Source organism: Pinus tabuliformis, chromosome X, assembly GCF_031772625.1.
Source record: "Pinus tabuliformis cultivar Carrire ecotype Pingquan chromosome X, CPIR1, whole genome shotgun sequence".
In the NCBI taxonomy this organism is placed as follows: Eukaryota; Viridiplantae; Streptophyta; class Pinopsida; order Pinales; family Pinaceae; genus Pinus; species Pinus tabuliformis.
In genome coordinates, this window is record NC_142308.1 from 690,240,093 (window position 1) to 690,259,859 (window position 19,767).

A 19,767-nucleotide genomic window follows, 5' to 3' on the forward strand; every position below is an offset into this window, starting at 1 on the left:
GCTACCTCACTGAGATCTTAACTGTGTCTAGAATGCTGAGAATGTATCACTGTGAAGTCACCATCATGTCGAGATTGTGATTGTCTAGAATGCCGAGAATGTATGTGCTATAGTGGGGTCCGAGTTCACCTTCATTACCGAAACTATGACTGTGATTTCATCCTTCATGGAGATTAGTACCGAGGAGGAGACCCTGTAGTTAATTGCTGTCATTATCACCGAGATCACAGAGATGTCCGAGATCTTGTACCCATTCGAAGTTTCGTACCTCTGTCCTCAACCAAAGTTGCAGAGAAGTCCAAGATTTCTGTGTTTCCTGTGGTGACCCCAACAGGGTATTTGTAGTTGTTTGTCCTCCATAATTAGGAGACACGTTAGAGTGAATCGATGTGTCTCTATTTTGCAAGCCGACATGACTTCTTTAGCTTATTTGATTCATTTGCAGTCCGACATGACTGTGTTTTATATTGTTTTGCTTGTTGCATTCTTCAAGAGGATTGTGCTTGTCTTGGAGGGATGATCTAGAGTCTAGGTTACTCATATACATTATATATATGCTCAAGAGGAGCTCTTTAATATTTTCTTTGACTCTTTGACTTTTCAGTAGCACTTCAATATGTGCTGGACCCATGTAATGAGCAAGAAACTCATTTTATAATTTACAAAAATAATATTTCTTTTCTTTTACAAGTACAAAGATCAAAATTACATTTATGAAGACCGAACCTAGTTACACTTTCTTGATCTTCAACACCAACATGTACGTTGGATGTTGATGCCTACAAGAAGATGTCATGAATCATGATGAAAGACCATCACAAAGGTAATTATGATTTAAGTGTTCATTTCTTATTTATGAACTAGTATCTGGATGGGCTTATGCAGGGCTGCCAAGGGAAGAACTGTGAATGTCTTCCAAAAGGACCATATAGAAGGATGTAAGATCCTTCCGGAAAATATGACATGAAGAAGGTAGCATGACATGAAGCAAGACCGAATTTAAATTGATGGATTTCTTTTTGATGAAAGGAATGATGACATGACTGACTCATGGATGAAAGTGATGGATGGTCTATGCCCTATGAAAAAGTCCCAAAAGATGAAGACTCCGTGACAAAGGAATTCATGACATCGAAGGAAGGAGTTCTTCTAGCAGCTGGTTGTCCCATAATCTCCACCCGAGGAGTTGTTGTAGGTCCCTAATTAAGAGGGAGCCTGGAAACAAGTTTCTTACTTGGAAGAAACTTGGAAATTCCTAAGCCAAGAGGGAGCTTAGGTACATTCCTTCTGTAGGAATGAGTACATTCCTTTATTGGAATAGATATGTCCTCCCTAATTGAGAGGGAGAGATAGACACATCATTTTGGTCTTCACTTGGGAAGACAAAATGGAGGATTGGGTAATCATTTAGCATCTGATGCTCTTTGAGGATGAGATAGGGCATCCAAGATAAGAGGAGTCATAGAGGACTGATATTCTTTGAGGACTTGGGAGTCCAAGATAAGAATAGTCTTGATGGAACACACCTTCATAACCCGGGTGGGGTATGTTCCGAGAGAGACAATGATGTGAGTGTCTATAAATCATTGGTCTTGCCAGCATTGAGCTCAGATCTTGTGGAGAGATAGAGCTGTTAGTCAAGGAATTGCTATGTAACAATGCTGTTTGATGTGATGCTATACAAATGGGTTCCCAATCCAATTCTTCTTATGAGAAATTCTTCAGATTGAGAATGACCAAGTACGATTATGAATACCTCCCTAGTTAAGAGGGAGTGTTGAAAAGTGTAACTAGGTTCGGTCTTCATAATGACATGTAATTGTGATTTTTGTAAATGATGAAAAGAAGAAAATAAAATTATTATTGTAATGCTTGCTTCATGGGTTTCATGAGAAAGAAATTTTATTTTTAGTGGCTCCCATTGAGAGCCTTTAGGATTTGTCATTAAAGTCAAAGAGTCAATGTCATGTATGAAGAACCCTTCTTGGGGATATGAAAAATGTATATGAGTCTATGAAAGTGTCTAGAAGCCCTCCAACAACAAGCACTAGTCCTCCTCTTCCATTCGGCCTTAAGATGAAGTATAAGATCATGTCGGCTCACCTAAATGAACACACACCCATTTGGATGCACATGTCGGCTTATTATATAGGACAAGCTACTATATATACATGGATAGGGTCTTCGCATTTATACAGTTAAGAAATTCAGACATCTCTCTTTAATTCGGGTGAATAGTCCCGTGACAAGGTCGGTTCGGAGTTCAGATGACATAGGAGGAGCTCGGATAGATGAGAGAAGGATAGCGAGGATCTCTGTTTGGGACGATTACTGAAACATAAGTTCAAATCTCTGAGAAAAGGTCTTGGTGCTACAAGCAAAGGGATACAGTTCAGATGAGGGTATATATACCACAACTAGATAATATATAGAAGCCATAGTCCGGTGCTAGTTCGATGCTATTAAGGAGTTGCTATTCAGTGATATATTACACTATTTTGGTACTACTGCGGTAAAGACATTTTGGTGACAGTATAATGATATGGTTCAGTACCATCTCAAGTATGTCTACAGTTCGTTGCTATCACATTATGCTCAGAAAGAAGATGATCTCAGTTCTAAGAAGATCAAAGCGAAAGAGGAACCGAAAAGAGGAAGGAGAAAACAGTCAAGAGAACTAGTGTCTTGGTCTTGGAGTGGCTAATAGGTCAAAGGACTTGGTCTTGGTTTTGTCAATTGGAATCTCTATAAGAAGAATTTGTACGGGTTTTCCTCTTAAAGAGTGAGAGGTTTTGGCCCTGGCTCATAGCCTACATTCTGTGTCTCTTGTCTATTTATGTTCATGCATTTGTAATTGTTTGATGAAGAAGAACACAAATAACTTAAGCAACTAGAAGATCCTAATCTAAAGAAGTAAAAGTCACTCACAAGCTGTTACTAATTAAGAGAAATCACCTAATTAATGATGTCCTAGATTTCTCAACACCACTGGCCCAACAAGGTGATTTTTTGAGGTATTTGTGGCAAAATTTTGAGTTTTGGCTAATTTTCCTTGTGTTTTCATGGGTTTCAATTTTTTTTAGGCCTCCAAGGCCTAGCCATGGCCTCCTTAGCCCTTGCCGTAGGCCTCTAAGGAGGTTTCTCCTTCAATCCACAGGCCTTTTAGGCCCTACTTTCGGGCTTCTTCCCTTTGTCGCAGGCCACTTTCGACCTTTTCCCTTTGCTGCAGGCCTATTAGGCCTTTCATGCCCTAGCCACAGGCCTTTCTTCCCCCCTTCATTGTCCCTAGCCTAGCCTTCTAGCTTCATCGTTGACCTATTTAGCCCTTCCTTAGCCCTCATTTAGTCATATCTTAAGTTAGCATTGGTTTTGTGGCTCTAACATCTTGTTTTGCAGGCATCCCAAGTGGTTTTGGAGCTAATGGTTGTGGTTGCAGGTGGGCAATTTCTTTGAAAGGTTCTCATTGTCCTAACAAGGCCATAAGGCCTAGTGATTTGAACAATGTTGCCAACATCATGATCAAGATTAAATCGGCAAGTGTCTGAAATTGGAAAAAATTGTAAAAATCGGGAAAAAATTGACATATACAAAAAAATCATTTTTTTCCAATTTTTTAATATCTAAAGCATCCACAACATAAAATAAATGCATTGACACATAAATATGAAAAGAGAACAAATATATGAGATGTGTAATATCATGTCTAATGCTACATTACACATAACAACGAATCATGTCCTGAATACTATGTCTTGAGTCCCAACTTAGCCTCAAAATCTCAACAAAAAATATAGTAATGTATCTCAAATCATGAGTCATACTGTCATATACAATGAAATGAAGTTTGAACCGAATAGCTAATACTACTGATTTCCTTTGTCCCTCTTGCAAGAAAATGTAACAACTTTCCCTCTAGATGAAGGTGGCGCTGGGGCTGGCACTAGCAGTGGACTCTGCTGTGCTCTAGAAATTAAAGAACTGGAGCTATAGGAGGTAGACCACGCCCTCTACTGGTGACCATGGCAGGTGGTGTCACCTCCTCCTCCTCCTCCTCTGTAGCTGCTACCCCCTCCACTAGCTCCTCCTCTAACCAACTAGGGGTTGAATCCATGACAGGCCTCTCGGCCTCAACCCTCCATGCAATAGTGGTGTCATTCCCATCCAATGAGATGGCCTCCACATTAGGTGTCTTCTCAAGTTGCCTCACCCACAATCAAAGATTGTAGTAGACGTAGACCATGTCATTGAGTCACTAGGTCTCCAACCTGTACAAGGGTCATAAATTAATAAACTATATATAATAAATTAATAACTATAAAAAAATATTATTTAATCAATTCAAAAAATTATTTGGAATATTTTTAACTTGTTGTGCTTTTTGGTGTGTTTTTTTCAACTACACTCGAATTGCGCTCGCATCCAGAGGAGCTACATGTTTTGCTGAGCACTCAAATGAAAAGCCTTTTGAGATTGGGTTCTCTGCTACCATAGTTTCTCCACCATGCATCTACAACAAATAAGATAAACATAAGAAAAAATTGAAATTTGAAGTTTGAAGCAAAGTATGAAGAGACAATGAAATTTGAAACAATTTAACAAACTAAAACCTACCTGGCATTTTAGTCTTCGTATCCAAAATAACCATCTCAAAGCTAAATGTGCCACCTGCCATCCTATATACCTCCATTTCTTTGGAGATTTCTGCACATTTTGCTGGAGATAGCACATCTTCTGAACACAAGTGAAGAATCCATCCATGACCTCAACATCAAATAAGAAGCCACAGGAGTAAGAAAATGCTGGGTTCAGGTAGATACATGCAGCATGAATGGGATGATGTAGTGTATTGCTTCATCGCTCATCAATCGCTTCCCATATGAGTTGTTGTCTCTAAAACCCCTTATCCCCCTTATCATCATTTTAGCTGCGAATGGATTCTTTGGCCCTATCCATGGCCTCATACAAGTAGCCCACTGCGGGATTGCCTCCATCAATTAATCAAAGAACCTTTACCAAAGGTTCAATATTGCTACACACCTCCTGCACTCCCGCCCAAAAGCTTTCCTGGTATGAAACTAGCCTGCATATGGCTTCATCCTCTGGTTTGCGGTTATATGGAAAAGCACGCCACTCCTCTGAAAGAAACATTCTCTCCACATCCCACATATAATTCAGGAAGGATTGAAGAGATATGAAGCTAGTGGCAAACCATGTAATGGCAGGGCACACCAACTCCTTGTTGTTGGTGAATGTTCTCATCAAATTAAGCACATATGCATGATTATATATAAATTTTGTAATGCTTTTTAATGATTCAACAATATCCTTGACAAAAGGAATTTTTCCTATGTCCTCCAACTTCAAATAAATGCAGTGTGTAGCACAAGGTGTTCAAAATAAGTTGGGATACCTCTCCATAAGCATCCTGCTAGCAACAACATAATTTGCAGCATTGTCCTTATGACTTGGACAACATGTTTTGGACCCACCTCTTGAATGAACACATCCAACAAATCACATAATAACCGTGCATCTTTGATTTGTGCAAATGCATCAACAAATTTCATAAACATTGTCCCTTTGGGAAAATTAACCAAGAGGCAAACCATGTAATGGCAGGGCGCACCAACTCCTTGTTGTTGGTGAATGTTCTCATCAAATTAAGCACATATGCATGATTATATATAAATTTTGTAATGCTTTTTGATGATTCAACAATATCCTTGACAAAATGAATTTTTCCTATGTCCTCCAACATCAAATCAATGCAGTGTGTAGCACAAGGTGTTCAAAATAAGTTAGGATACCTCTCCATAAGCATCTTGCTAGCAACAACATAATTTGCAGCATTGTCCGTTATGACTTGGACAACATGTTTTGGACCCACCTCTTGAATGAACACATCCAACAAATCACATAATAACCGTGCATCTTTGATTTGTGCAGATGCATCAACAAATTTCATAAACATTGTCCCTTGGGACAATTAACCAAGAAGTTAATAAGGGTTCTACCCTTTTAATTGGTCTAACCATCTGACATCACAGTGCATCCTGTGTGTGCCCTTGAGCCCCTAAAATCCTCCAATCTCTTAGTGCATTTAGCCTTTTCATTCTGGAGAATGCGCCTTCTAAAGTCATCGTATGAAGGGGCTTTGTACTCCGGGCCAACAATAGCAATAGCATCAATCACAGGCTGAAAAGATGGATTGTTCTTAGCAATGTTGAAAGGAATATCACTCCAAAGAAGACACCTATCCAACAACTTGTCAACTTCTTCCTTCTCCCTTTCCTGAAGCGCTGATGTGATAGATGGTTGTGCTCCAGGTGTGGTTCTAGGAACAAAAAATGATGAGGCAACTATGGGGTTGAGTGTAGATGTTGATGTTGAAGAAGAACCAGTACCGTTGTCATGATCACCTCTTAATCTTGCCACCCCAAACCCTGCCATTCGACTCTTCAAAGTTGCCTTGCTTACTTTGGTTGTCTCTATTTCTTCCAATGATTTGATGGCTCTGTGAATGATTTCTAGATTTGTGTTTGTGCAAGGCCCTACCTTATGTCCAAGAATTTGTGCAAGGTGAAACTTTAATCTGTATACCCCCCCTGTCATATAACGTTCGCATAACTTGCAAGTCAAATTTGATCTGTCAAACCCTCCATCAGGTTCACCAAATTCTCACAAAGGGCCCAATTTCTTTGACATATTCGTAACTTTTTGTTGAATCCTGAGTTTTAATGTAAGATTGAAGTTTGAACTTAGGGCACAAGAAGAATTGCAAGTTAAACAAATGAAAGTGAAATTTACATACAACATTTTAAATTTTTGACCAAAAAGAAAACCCTTAACTCAATGCAACAATAATGTAAAAAAAACACATTCAAACCCAAGCAAAAATCATGGAAAAAAGTTAAGCCACAAGAAGAAATTAAACAAACAAAACTAACAATCAAGATTTTGCATTTTTGACAAAAAAAATTCTCCACTAATTGCAGCAAAAATGACAAAAAAATACACACTCAAATCCAAGTAAAACTCATGGAAAATATATTGGTAATAGAAACCCAAGGAAAAACAAGAAAAAAACAAAAAAAAATAGGGTCAAATTTGATGCCTATACTTGAAAATCACGCCCTGCTGAAGAAACTTGGTCCAAACTTGAATTGTTTTTGCTTGGGTCCTGGGATGCTAAATTCCTTCACTTTTCTCCTCTCTTGCCCTTGTAGATGAGTTCTTCTCCTCCTTAACTCTCACCTCCGCCCTCTGTCTGCAAAATGAGAGAACAAAAAAACCAAATTTGATTTTTAAAATTGCTCTGTCATGTGACCTGTCGATTTTTTTTCCTATTGGATCGTGATTTTTTCAAGCCGAAAAAAGCGACGATTTTATCGGCAACGCAAAAAAATCACGATTTTTGCAACATTGGGTTTGACCTCCCATCCCTCTTTTCTCATCATCGTTTCATATATAATTCTGAAGCATATTGTGACAGTGGTATGTTCAAGGCCTAGCCACACATAAATCAAGTCTAAACTCACTAATCATTCTCCTAACTTCTAAGGCAATACATATTTATCTTGTGGTTGTATTGATTGCATAAGAGTGAAATTTTGAGGACTGTGGTTGAATATCAGTCTGATATATCACCTACAGCCACCATAAGTCAGCTACAACAGTGACATAAACACCTAACAGTGGCATAAAGGCTAGAAAATATTCATATCATATCAGTGGTAAATCATTTTTGTGGTTGTGTTTGCATTTGCTTGGCATCTCTTGGCATTTTGGAAAACTGTCATAGTAATTGCAGATCATAAGCATGACAATGATATGAGAAGTTGTTGACATTCATTAGATTATGCATTAGACTTGGTTACCACAAGGCCTAGATTATACATTAGACTTGGCCGCTATTTCAACTAACATAGGATAGATTTGGCCATCAATTTAGCTGCTACAGGAAACTGTGCTAACGCAATGGACTCAGCATCGCAAGAATTGATTCGGCCCTTTAAAATCAATGTAGTCTTCAAAGAACTTCTGAATTATATTAGTTTTGCCTTCCACAAGTAAGATTCAACTTTTTTCAAGGGTTTGCTCTACCTCTAGTATTTTGCCTGTGTAGGGGAATAACAATTCTACCAAATAACGCTCGAGCTGGAGGACCTTTAAAAATTGACTCTTTTAAGACCCACAAATTTTTCCATTTGGAAAATTTATTTTTCTAAGACAATTTAAATTTGACCCTAATTAATTAATTTTCTGGCTTAAGATTTAATTTTATTTTGCCAGAAAAATTAATTAATTTACATTTGAGGGGATTTAATTATTTTCCAACCCTCTAATACATAAGATTTTTCATTTACAAGACTCAAAGAGGGAATACACATTTGGTTTAGACCCTCAAGACACATAACCCATCTGTGACCCAATATGATCTAGTAAACCAAGTGATTTGTAATAAAATAATTAAGCCAATTAGTTGAGATTATTCCCAAATGTTGAAGTTTCTAAGTCTACTTAGTTAGAAACCCTCCATGCACATTATCTCATTTATTCCTACCTACATGTTCTGTTACTTAACAAGTTTTTTACAATGTAAATACTGAAAATAAACACTAGTGCATGCTCAACATATTACAAATCAACAACTAAAGGAAACAGAAACAATCACACCAAATGACATCGTTATTTTTGGACCAATGTCCCCGGAAAAACCCAATGTGGGAAAACCGATGCAGCTATTTGAAGGTTTTCTTATTAAGCAATATTAGAGTACAATCTGTGTGCCGAAACTGGCCTACCCAACAGAGAATTTTCTTGGCAGTAATACCTCTAAGTTTGAGAGAAATTTCCTGGTTGAAACCCCTGATAATCCTTCCGGCAGCTCCTTAGCTACAATCTGCCCCAGAAGCCCCAACGTCTACCCTTTCTGGACTGCGTTAGCCCCTCTCTACCCAGCGCTGGCCCTGCATCACCCTGAATGGGTTTGCATCAGCCTTCTGGCCCTCTGCGCCAGCAACGTTGGCCTCTCTGAGGCTCTGCGCAGCTCCCGGATGCCTTTGCGTGGCCTTGCGTGAGCCCTGGTGGCTACTGTGTGACTCTCTCTGGCTACTTGTTGCACTTTTGGCACTATCTCTGTCTCTCTATACTCAATGCCCCTCAACTGCAACTCCGATCATTGATTCTATCTCTCTTAGCAAACCTCGCTCTAGAGAATAGAATGACTGATCACTCTGGTGTATTCTCTAAGTGACCCTCAAGCCTCCTCTTATACTTTTCCCGTTGACATATCAACGGCCGAGATTAAGTCCCTAATCAACGGCTAAGATTAGATCTGGCTTGATCCATGTATTTTGGACCATTCTAACACAATTTCATATTAATACACATTAATATTTTATTTTCCCTAAGTTTAGACTTAGGGACTTCATTAAAAATATTAATTATTTTAATATCTCTTGAACTGTTTAGAATCTGCCCAAACCCTTTCTGGGTATTGGAGATCTCATGTGCACCAACCTCTCCACCAAATTTCGTGGCTAGAGCACATCCGATGCTACCCCAAATCAACACTCCCTCTTAGCGAGGACTGTGCTCTAGCAATACTCCTCACTGAGTATTACTCTGATCATCCGACATTGGTCCCTGTGCTAATGCTAGGCCTGTTGCCCACCATCCTCTGCACTGTTGTATCCTATACTGCTGCCCATGGTTCTACCACTGCCACTGCTGCATCTGTACGACAGCTCCCTTTGCATCCGTGCTGCTCCGGGTCCTTTCTCCCAGCACTGCATCCGCATTGCACCTCCTCTCATCATGTTTCATCGTGCTGTCCACTGCTACACTGCTTCTCAGTTACTGAGAAGTAAGTAACTGATCTCCCAACTCTGACCTCTCTATTGGGCTAGAGACCCTCCTGATGCTGAAGCTCCCTCTGCCGTTGACAAGTGCTCCCTCTCTGACCTCTACGCTACTGCAACAACTCCCTGCATCTCGCACCATTGCACACCTCTCTGTGCCATCCTGCACTGGTGCAACATTCCCATGCCTCTCGCACTGCTGCAACCTGCTAGCCTCGCACTGTCTCGGGACTCCTGCACTGTAGCTCTCTTTGCCGCTCCATCCGCATCCGTCTCTACCTGACTTAGCCAGTGCTGCTACTCCTCTTCGGGGCTCCTGTAGCAAGGTCTAATCCAAGAGGTTGGGTACCTCGAGTATCCTGCCCCTCATCGCCTGTAGTTCACCTGACTACAGCTCGATGTCTCCCCACTTCCGTTCAGGTGGTGCATGTGCACTCATGGCACAATCATCGTCTGTCAACACTTCCTTCTCTGCCCTTGTTGGCGCTGCCTTAGTCTCAAAAGACTCTCCCTTACTCTTCTTCCTTGGACACTGGGTCACATAATGACCTAGCTCCTCACAGTGGAAGCACTTGATCTTGGAGAGATCCTTCTTCTTCCGCTTTTCCTGCTTTCCCTCAGATGCTAGGGCAACATCTTCCTCCTTCTGCTTGACTTTGATCCCTTGCTGTTGCTACCCGTCTTTGATTGTCGTCTGATCTCTTCCTGGCGAAGAGTCGCCCACATCTCATCCCAAGGTGGGAGTGTCCCTCTGCCCAGTATACTCTGGAAAAATACCTCCCAGTCTTCTGAGAAAGCATTCAAGGTTGTCCTCACCATCAACTCCTGATCCGACGTGGCTTTTATAGCAGTCAACTGATCTCGGATCTCATTCAGTCCTCCGAGGAAGGTGTCAATCGGTTCTCCCTTCTTCATCTGATACGACCTCAACTGATTCTCTCGTAACATTGTTCTCTGCATAGAAGTATGCTGGTACAATTTCTTGAGGGCCTCCCACATCTCATATGTCGTTTCCTTCTTGGAAATCTGTGGTACTACATAGTCTTTGACCTCGTCAAGGATGATGCTCTTGGTCCTCACCATTGCCTCCTCGTACTTGTCATTATCATTGGGGTTGACTGGGATAGCTATAACCTTCAAGGCGAAGTTCTTGACACGATTTCTGTTAAGTACGGATAAGATTTTGGCCTTCCAGACTGCGAAGTTCGATGCTCTGTCCAGTCTATCCTGGTCTCTTACTCTGTGTAGTGCCATGGTGCTCTTCTACTTCCCTCCTGGAAGTTCTCAGTTCGACTCCTCCGAGTCTCTACTTCCCGTCTGGAAGTTCTCTTCTGGACTCCCTCTGAGTCCTGATTTCCCTTCTGGAAATCCTTGTGCCGCTGTCGAGATGCTGCCTACTCTAATCGTCTTGTGCAACTGCACCACTGATCCGGGTTCTTCAGCTAGAAAGCCTCAGTAGCAACTCCCTCTTCTTGGCCTTGCTCTATCAGGTACTTTTCTGACTACAGTACCTCACTAGCTCCACTCTGCAATATTCCCACATCCTTCTAAACCCCAACAACCTGAAGGTGAGAGCTCCTAGGCTCTGCGCAATCCCGGCACCAGCAACCCGACCTCCTCAGCCAATTGCGACAGCCCTCCCAACATCTGCGTGGCTCTACATGAGGCTCCCTTTGCCTTCCTTAGCCTTTGCGCTGCCTCTTCCCAGCATAATATTTGCTAACCGGTTACCAATCTAACCGCCGGTTAGTAGGCCCACCAGTCGAAATTGGCCAAAAAACCCGGTCAGAGGGGCCATTTCTCCATTTTTTGCAAAAAACCGGTCCTAACTGGCCGGTTTAGGACGGAACTGGCCGGTTTCTATCAAACCGGCTAGTTCCATCCTAAACCGGCCGGTTAAGAGGCACGCCCACTGTGAGCCCAAAAAACGACTTTTTGACTGTGTTTTAGGGTTTTGGAGGGAAACTAAGGGTGCTTTCCCTCCAAAAACACCCTCTCCAAGCCTTTAAGAGGCCCCTCTCCCTCTCATTTGTCTCACACATCTCATTTGGAGAGTTTGTGAGTGCGCTTGGGAGCTTGGAGAGTGTTGAGTTTACCTGGAGTAGTGGAACAACAGAGTTTAAGCTAAGTAGTAGTCATCATGCCTCCAAAAGCCAGAGATACTGCATGGGCTCATTGTGATATGATTGATGGCAAAATGATCCGCAAATATTGCCAAAAATCCATTCAAGGAGGGGGTATTAATAGGTTCAAGCAACACTTCGTTGGGATAGGAGGCCATGTAAAGCCATGTGGAGCACCAAATGAAATAATAGGGCATATTAGTGCAGAATACCTTCAGAAGTTTGAGACTCAAGTTACTAAACCAATAGAGAAGTTTGTGACTACAATGTTTGAGAGTCGAGATTCAACCAACTGAGTTTGATCATGATGACTCATGAGAAGTTTCAAGTGATAATGTTTATCACTATTATAGTATTATCATATATGTAGACTTGAGTCTTGTAGTAGGCCACTGGCCCCATAGTTTGTAGGCTTTGTTTTTGCACTCTAGAGGCCATTTAGAGCCTCATTGCTTATGTATTTTGTCGATGATATGTATTGCACTCGGTGCCATTTTGATATATTCACCTTTACATGTTATATAAATGAGCAATCTTTCCATATTTTGTCTTTACTGGCTTGGAATCATGGTTTTAAATCTTAAAAGTAGATTTTTCATTAAAAATTAATTATTTAATGTATTTTTCGAAAATCGGTTCGTTTAGACCAAACCAATCTCGGTTAGACTAGTTCCGGTCGGTAAACTGGTTCATTAGGTGGACCATTCCGATCTCCTGATTTTAAAAACACTAATTCCCGGCTCACCCTTGATGATGCAGGCACTGCATCACCCTTCCCTTGTTGCTGCTCTGCTAGAAACAACTTCTGTCACCTCGAGGCAACTGTTTTCTGCTGCTATTGCTCCGCTCAAGTGATGTCCTCAGTCCTCCTGTGATCTGTAATCATGCTCTGATACCATGTTGAAGTTTCTAAGTCTACTTAGTTAGAAACCCTCCATGCACTTTATCTTATTTATTCCAACCTACTTGTTCCGTTACTTAACAAGTTATTTAAAATGTAAATACTGAAAATAAACACTAGTGCATGCTCAACATATTAAAGATCAACAACTGAAGGAAACAAAAACAATCACACCAAATGACAATGTTATTTTTGGACCAATGTCCCCGGAAAAACCTAATGCGGGAAAACCGGTGCAACTATCTGAGGGTTTTCTTATTAAGCAATATCAGAGTACAATCTGGGTGTCGAAACTGGCCTACCCAACAGAGAATTTCCTTGGCAGTAATACCTCATAGTTTGAGATAAATTTCCCGAATGAAACCCCGGATAATCCTTCTGACAGCTCCTCAGCTACAATCTGCCCCGGAAACCCCAGCCTCTGCCCTTTCTGGACTGCGTCAGCCCCTCTCTGCCCACCGCTGGCCCTGCATCACCCTGAATGGGTTTGCGTCAGCCTTAGGAGGCTTTGCGTCAGTCTTCTGGCCCTCTGCATCAGCAACGCTGGCCTCTTTGAGGATCTGCGCAGCTCCCGGCTGTCTTTGTGTGGCCCTGCGTGAGCCCTGGCGGCTACTACATCACTCTCTCTGGCTACTTGCTGCTCTTCTGACACTATCTCTGCCTCTCTATCTCTCTATATGCAATGCCCCTCAACCGCAACTCCGATCACTGATTCTAGCTCTCTTAGCAAACCCCACTCTAGAGAATAGAATGATTGATCACTCTGGTATATTCTCCAAGTGACCCTCAAGCCTCCTCTTATACTTTTCCCGTTGACATATCAACGGCGGAGATTAAGTCCCTAATCAACGGCTAAGATTAGATCTTGCTTGATCCATGTATTTTGGACCATCCTAACACAGTTTCATATTAATACACATTAATATTTTATTTTCCCTAAGTTTAGACTTAGGGACTCCATTAAAAATATTAATTTTTTTAATATCTCCTAAATTGTTTAGAATCTGCCCAAACTCTTTTTGGGTATTGGAGATTTCATGTGCCCCAACCTCTCCACCAAATTTCGTGGCTAAAGCACATCTGATGCTACCCCAAATCAACACCAAACTACTTTTACATTAGACTCGACTAAAAACACTAGGACTCACCTAATAATTTGACAATAAATTTCACCCTAGCTTTGGGGTTTAAGCTAGAGGGAAAAAACTCTTCTGGTTAGCCATGTCTAAAAACACAGGGAATCAGCGAGGTTAAAAAACTTGCTAGGATGGAATTCGTCATAAAATTATAGTCTTACCTAGGTTGTTACATAGGCTCAAGGTTTTACTAAGATCATTTACAATATATGACTTGCAGAATGGGATGATGATGACACATGGACTGCTGATAGGTGATTCGATCTTGTTGGAAAAAATTGGCACTTCTGGTTCCTTGGAACTTTGACAATTTCAGTGGAACAAGCCTCCATACTTCAAATTTTCGCTTGCCACTTAGATTCGACCTAGCAACTAGTTTAATTTAGATTTTCTCAACGTGAAGAAAACTTCCCCATAATTAATTTGGTCTCTGACAAATAGGAAGTCCATCTCCATAAAAAAAACTTTGTCTCAAAATTAAGAGCTATTGCACTAAATAAATTGTTGATCCTTCCATCTCCCACGAACTCCTACGAATGTACTTCTTCGGTTGATCACCTGTGAGGAATCTGCATTATCCTTCGTTGTTGATGGGTTAGGGTGGATAGTTTCACCAGTGAGCCAATCTTGATCAGCTAGGGTGGATGGTTTCACCACTGAAATTAATCTCCATGAGGGTTTCACACTCTTACACAAAGCTCTGAGAGCCCCCCAAATCAAATTCACAAATATCCATTTACATGCCAAGAGTGTTTCCAATCTTTCTTTTATTGACATGGGTCATGAGAATCCCATGGGTTATTTGAAGACCATGGGTCTCCCTTTTCTTTTACCCTTTTCCATATTGATAATAATATAAAAAGACTTTATAAAATTTTCATATATTTTTCCATGGTCACCGTTTAGTTTAATTACTCATTGTCACTTCTTCATGTTTCTCTTTTCACCCCAGTGACATTCGACAATAGATTAATGGAATCCCTTCTTTCCCCTATAGCCTACGGGAATCAAATAGGCTACTGAGTCAGTCTTCGTAATTGACATTAGGAAAAAGGGACATTGCAGTGGACATGAGTGTAAACTCTTCCTTTCTTGTATATGATGTATTTGACAATCCCGTTGACTGCTTTCTGGTCATTTATGGAATTTAGTTTAAGGTTGTTCAGTTTTAATTCTAGTCACATTAAGGACTCTGGGCTTCCTCCTAGAGGAATTTTTTATGAAAGAAAATCCAATTTTAGCATGAAAATATATTCAGAATATCATAAATGAACTGATAAGTCTTCATTTTGAAAATCCCGTTACCAAAGATGTTAGTTCTGACCCTAGGATCCACAAGAACAAAATCACCTTTGAATATATTTCGTCAAAGAACAGAAGTTTGGAAAGAGTTAAACTTCTTTATTTTGTCCATTATGATATGTCGGCTGTTATTTCACATGATTAATAGCCATTTTATAGCTTCTTTGAATCTGGATATTTATGACAGGACATTAGATGGGATGCTGTTGATATTGAAGCTTTGATGGAGTTTTAATATTTAATATGAGAATTGCAAGTAATCTGATTGATTTACAGGGAACTTTTCTTTCCTGTCTGTTAATCTTGTGTGTATGAGTTAGTATTATGGAAATGATTCAGACATTTGAATATTTATTTCCTAAGAACTTATGTGATATGTTTGTTTTTCCAAAGAAGTTTATAGTCTTGACTCTTATGCATATGTTAATAATACAGGTTTCCTGTAATTATTATGACTTTTTATGTTTATGCTGCAGGATCTGAATATTGGAACTGCATTATGGCTAGCAGCTTGTGGTGAAGGATGGGTGGAGGAAGTTGAACTCCTTCAGGGAGAAGATGACTGTTGCCTTTATGAGTCTCATTCACTCTCTACTAGAAATAACAGATTCAAGCGCAAAAAGTATAGGTCAGAGGCTAAAATCTTGTTGATTGGTTCTGGAGCAGATGAGCAATGTGCTGGATATGGAAGGCACCGGACAAAATTTAGACTAGGAGGGTATGTTCTCTTCAAAATATCAAGCTTGCTCAGCTCCATTTGAGAGTTGGAACTCTGTGGGTTCTGTAACTGAGGTTAATAGATGTGTGTTAGCCAGTTCCCAATTTTCTGCTTGTTTTATATACCTCTCCTTTGAAATAATTTATAGTTTTTATATTTTTTGTTTTTTTTTCTTCACAAGAAGTTAGTATTTTTGTATTCAGTCAAATGGGTTTCAATGAATTCTTTCTTATTGAAATCTCCTATATAAAAATAAAATATAATTGTTGAGGACAGATAATTCCAAGAATGGATAGTCAATAGGGTGTGACTCTGGACAGGTTTGGTATACATCCAGATTTGGATGGTGCTGTGTCTCCTATGCTTAATAGTTTTTGAGAAATGATGCCGAGGAGGAATTATTTAATGAAGTTAGGATACTTATATCTGCCTGTGAAATGTGTTCAGTATCCCATTATTGGTGTTATTTCTAAGGCAAATTTGACCAGGAAGCTGATAGGGTGCATGGAACTGCAATAGCTATAAGCAATTTGACCAGCATTGAGACATTTGAAAGAAGATTTATGTGATTCTTGGCAACATGCAGCTACTGGTAGATTTTAAAGTTACCTGATTTTCCATTGCAGGCAACAAGATATACAATTTGCATTGTGGATCCTATCTAGAATGAGAATGGCCCATGTCCAGCAGGATATGACTCTGTATCTAGGAATAGCGAGCATAAGGATCTGTATCCTACCAAAAGAGAAAAGAAAAAAGAAGGAAGGCTAAGTTGCAGGAAACGTTGCCCAGGGGTCTGTTTCAAGCCGGAAACGAGGAAACTCGTACTGTACGGCTTGGAAACTCGTTTCCGGCCGTACTGGCTTGTTTCACATTGGGGAAACGTGGCCAGTACGGCCGGAAATGAGTTTCCAGGCCGTACGGCGGAGTTTCCAGTTAACACTTGACGTTTTATTTTATTTTATTTTTAATTTTTTCACCTCTAATTTTTTGTTGGGCGACAAAATTATCTTCTGGATGCTTCGAGATGCCTCTCTCAAGTAATAAAAAAGATGATTTTTTTGAGTGGGGCAGTCTAATGTTCAAGCCTATGGCCCTACTGACATTGTCCTTTATCTTTCATTTTCATCCTTTTACTAAAATTTTTAACATTACCATGAAATGACTCAAGATGTTTGAGAGTGGTTGCGCCCTCATTGGATTTCATATGGAGAAAGTAGAATTTTAGATCTCACTTGAAATCCAACAAACTTATCTGTTTTTCAGGGTTTCAGGATTGGGGGGATTGCAATGTTTCCATTGGATTTTGTCATGTACTAGGGTATGGAACTTGTATTAAATCAAGAGAACCAAGCCTTCTATGCAAGGGAGACTCCCAATAATCAAGAGCACCTAGGGTACTAGGGTATGGAACTTGTATTTAATCAAGAGCACTAAGGTCGTTCGACTATGTAGGCGGAGGCTCCCAATCAAGCACGAGACAAGAAATTAGAAATTTCTCGTGGCTGATTTTGGATATTGCTATTTTCATTATGTGATCTTTCATGAGTAAATGTGATGTAAATTTAGAGACTTATAGTTTATGCATTGACAATTGACAATTTAATCATAATGTAATAAATTAGAATGCATCATGTATGCTTTATGATTGCACATATTTCTTAAATGTCCCCCCAAATTTTGGAAATGGGGAAATGCAATATATATATATATATATTTTGTCCTTCTAAGTTGCACGATATGGGGAAATGAGTACGAGTTTCCAAAACGGGAATGGGTACGAAACGTGGACCCCCCAAATTTTGGAAACGGGGGGGGGGGGTCACGTTTCGTACCCATTCCCGTTTTGGAAACTCGTACTCGTTTCACAACTTAGAAGGAAGGACAATTTATACTGCTCCATGGTTTATGTGTCCCCTAATTGTATGGTTTCAACATTTCTGTGTTTCACAGCATAAAATAAACAAAAATGAAAATTTTCTATGTTTCTGTTTCATATTGAAGCTTAGAGACAAAGTTCTCACTGGTATGCAATTACTAAGATAAGGCTCACTTATAACAATAATATTCCCTTTGGATATTTTCCTTGTGGGTATGTGGGAAACATGAATTATTATTGGTCACATCTTGACGGGAATACAATGCACAGTGAGTTGTCAACCACCTTGTTAAGCGTAAGGTAGATTGGAAAGGGAAGCAAACATTGACATGGACCATCAAGAGTGACAAATAAGAGCTTGCCAATAGCTAGTTCCTTCCAACAAGAAATGCATGTAAGTTTGGGATGTACTGGACTGAATTGAGAGTTGTTTGCAATTGCTATGTGGGAGGATTTGGGGGAAAACTTTCTGATTCTTGCTATAAATCATTTTTGATTGACTAAACTTGCTTTTCTAATCCAAGCCTTAAGGACACAAAAGGAACACCATATTACTTTTACACTCATTATAATATGCAAACTGCATCATTGTGTTCAATTGACGAAGGTCCTGTCATGCAAGATAATGGATCACAGAAATTTTGAAAATCACCATTTCTAACAATCCGTATCATCACTGATCTCAAACAACATTTTTATGAAATGAATTGAAGTACAAGATTTTGGAAGAGTCATGTTATAGCAGTGTTGAAAATATCGGTATTGGCAAAATATCGGTGAGGGTCCAAAAAATATCTTATCATCAATATTAGCGAAAATATCGGCAAAATATCGACAAATATCGGCAGGCATAAAAAATGCATAATATATTCATTTTTTTTTTCCAGATTTCTAAACATTTAAAGCAATAACAACATGATCTAAACACATTGGCACATAAATATGAAGAAGGCACTGATATATATGGTGTCAAATAGAAATGATACATCAAACTTCAAAGGCGATACCAAATCCTGTTGATCCCTGATAATTGTCCAATCAAGGACTCAAACAAAATAACATCACATACATAAAACTTTACAAGTATTTTATCATCATGAGTTATAAACTTATATGTAGCAATAGTTGCAAAACAAATAAAACTAGCAGCTATCTATCTGAGACCATTGGCCTCTCCTTAGTAGCTTTCTTTCTGTCTTGTTCAGCAATTGCTTCAAGAGCTTTTTGTATAACCTCTGCACTAGAAACCATACAAGGCATTACATCTGCATCATGTGCAGAGAGTCTAGCCAGATGGTATTTACATCGTGTAACCCCTCCTGACATCTTGGTCCCACACAATTTGCATGATATATATGCCTGATTTGCCCCACCAACAACCTCCCCATACTCCCAAAATGGGTCCAAGGCTTTTGGCATATTTGACATTTGTAGTGAACTAATTCAAACCTAGGGCACAAAAAAAACAAAAAATTGGCATTAAACCCCCCAACACAAAAAATAATAAGTAATAACCACCTCATTTAAAAAAAATAACTACATTATTTGCATTTTGCAATGTGAATGAAAAATGGCAATAAGAGGGTGCATAAGAAAGTTGAAAAAAAATGAAGCTTGCTGTCCAAATATGGAGAAAACCCTTGCATTGGCTCATGGGCATGAAAATCATAGCAAATGGAAAAAAACAAAGAAACAAAATGTTGGTAGGCAAAGAGGCAAGCAAGCATAACCCTAAATCTATGAAAAAACATTAACATAGGGGTTTTTAAGAACATACCTGTTAATGGAAGAAATGAAGTTTGTCTCACTATTCTTCAGTCTTTGATCCACAAAAAAATCCTAGTT

General features: G+C 39.7%; 1 protein-coding gene across 5 annotated transcripts in view; it reads left to right on the top strand.

The window, feature by feature from the left end:
- The window catches only part of LOC149141853 (Asparagine synthase family protein), a 414,294-nt gene that overhangs the window by 310,208 nt on the left and 84,319 nt on the right, over positions 1-19,767 (top strand). For all 5 annotated transcript variants that reach the window (XM_089450144.1, XM_089450142.1, XM_089450145.1 and 2 more), the window contains one exon: positions 15,802-16,043. In XM_089450144.1, the coding sequence (XP_089306270.1) occupies positions 15,802-16,043 (242 nt within the window). The remainder of the gene's footprint in view (positions 1-15,801; positions 16,044-19,767) is intronic.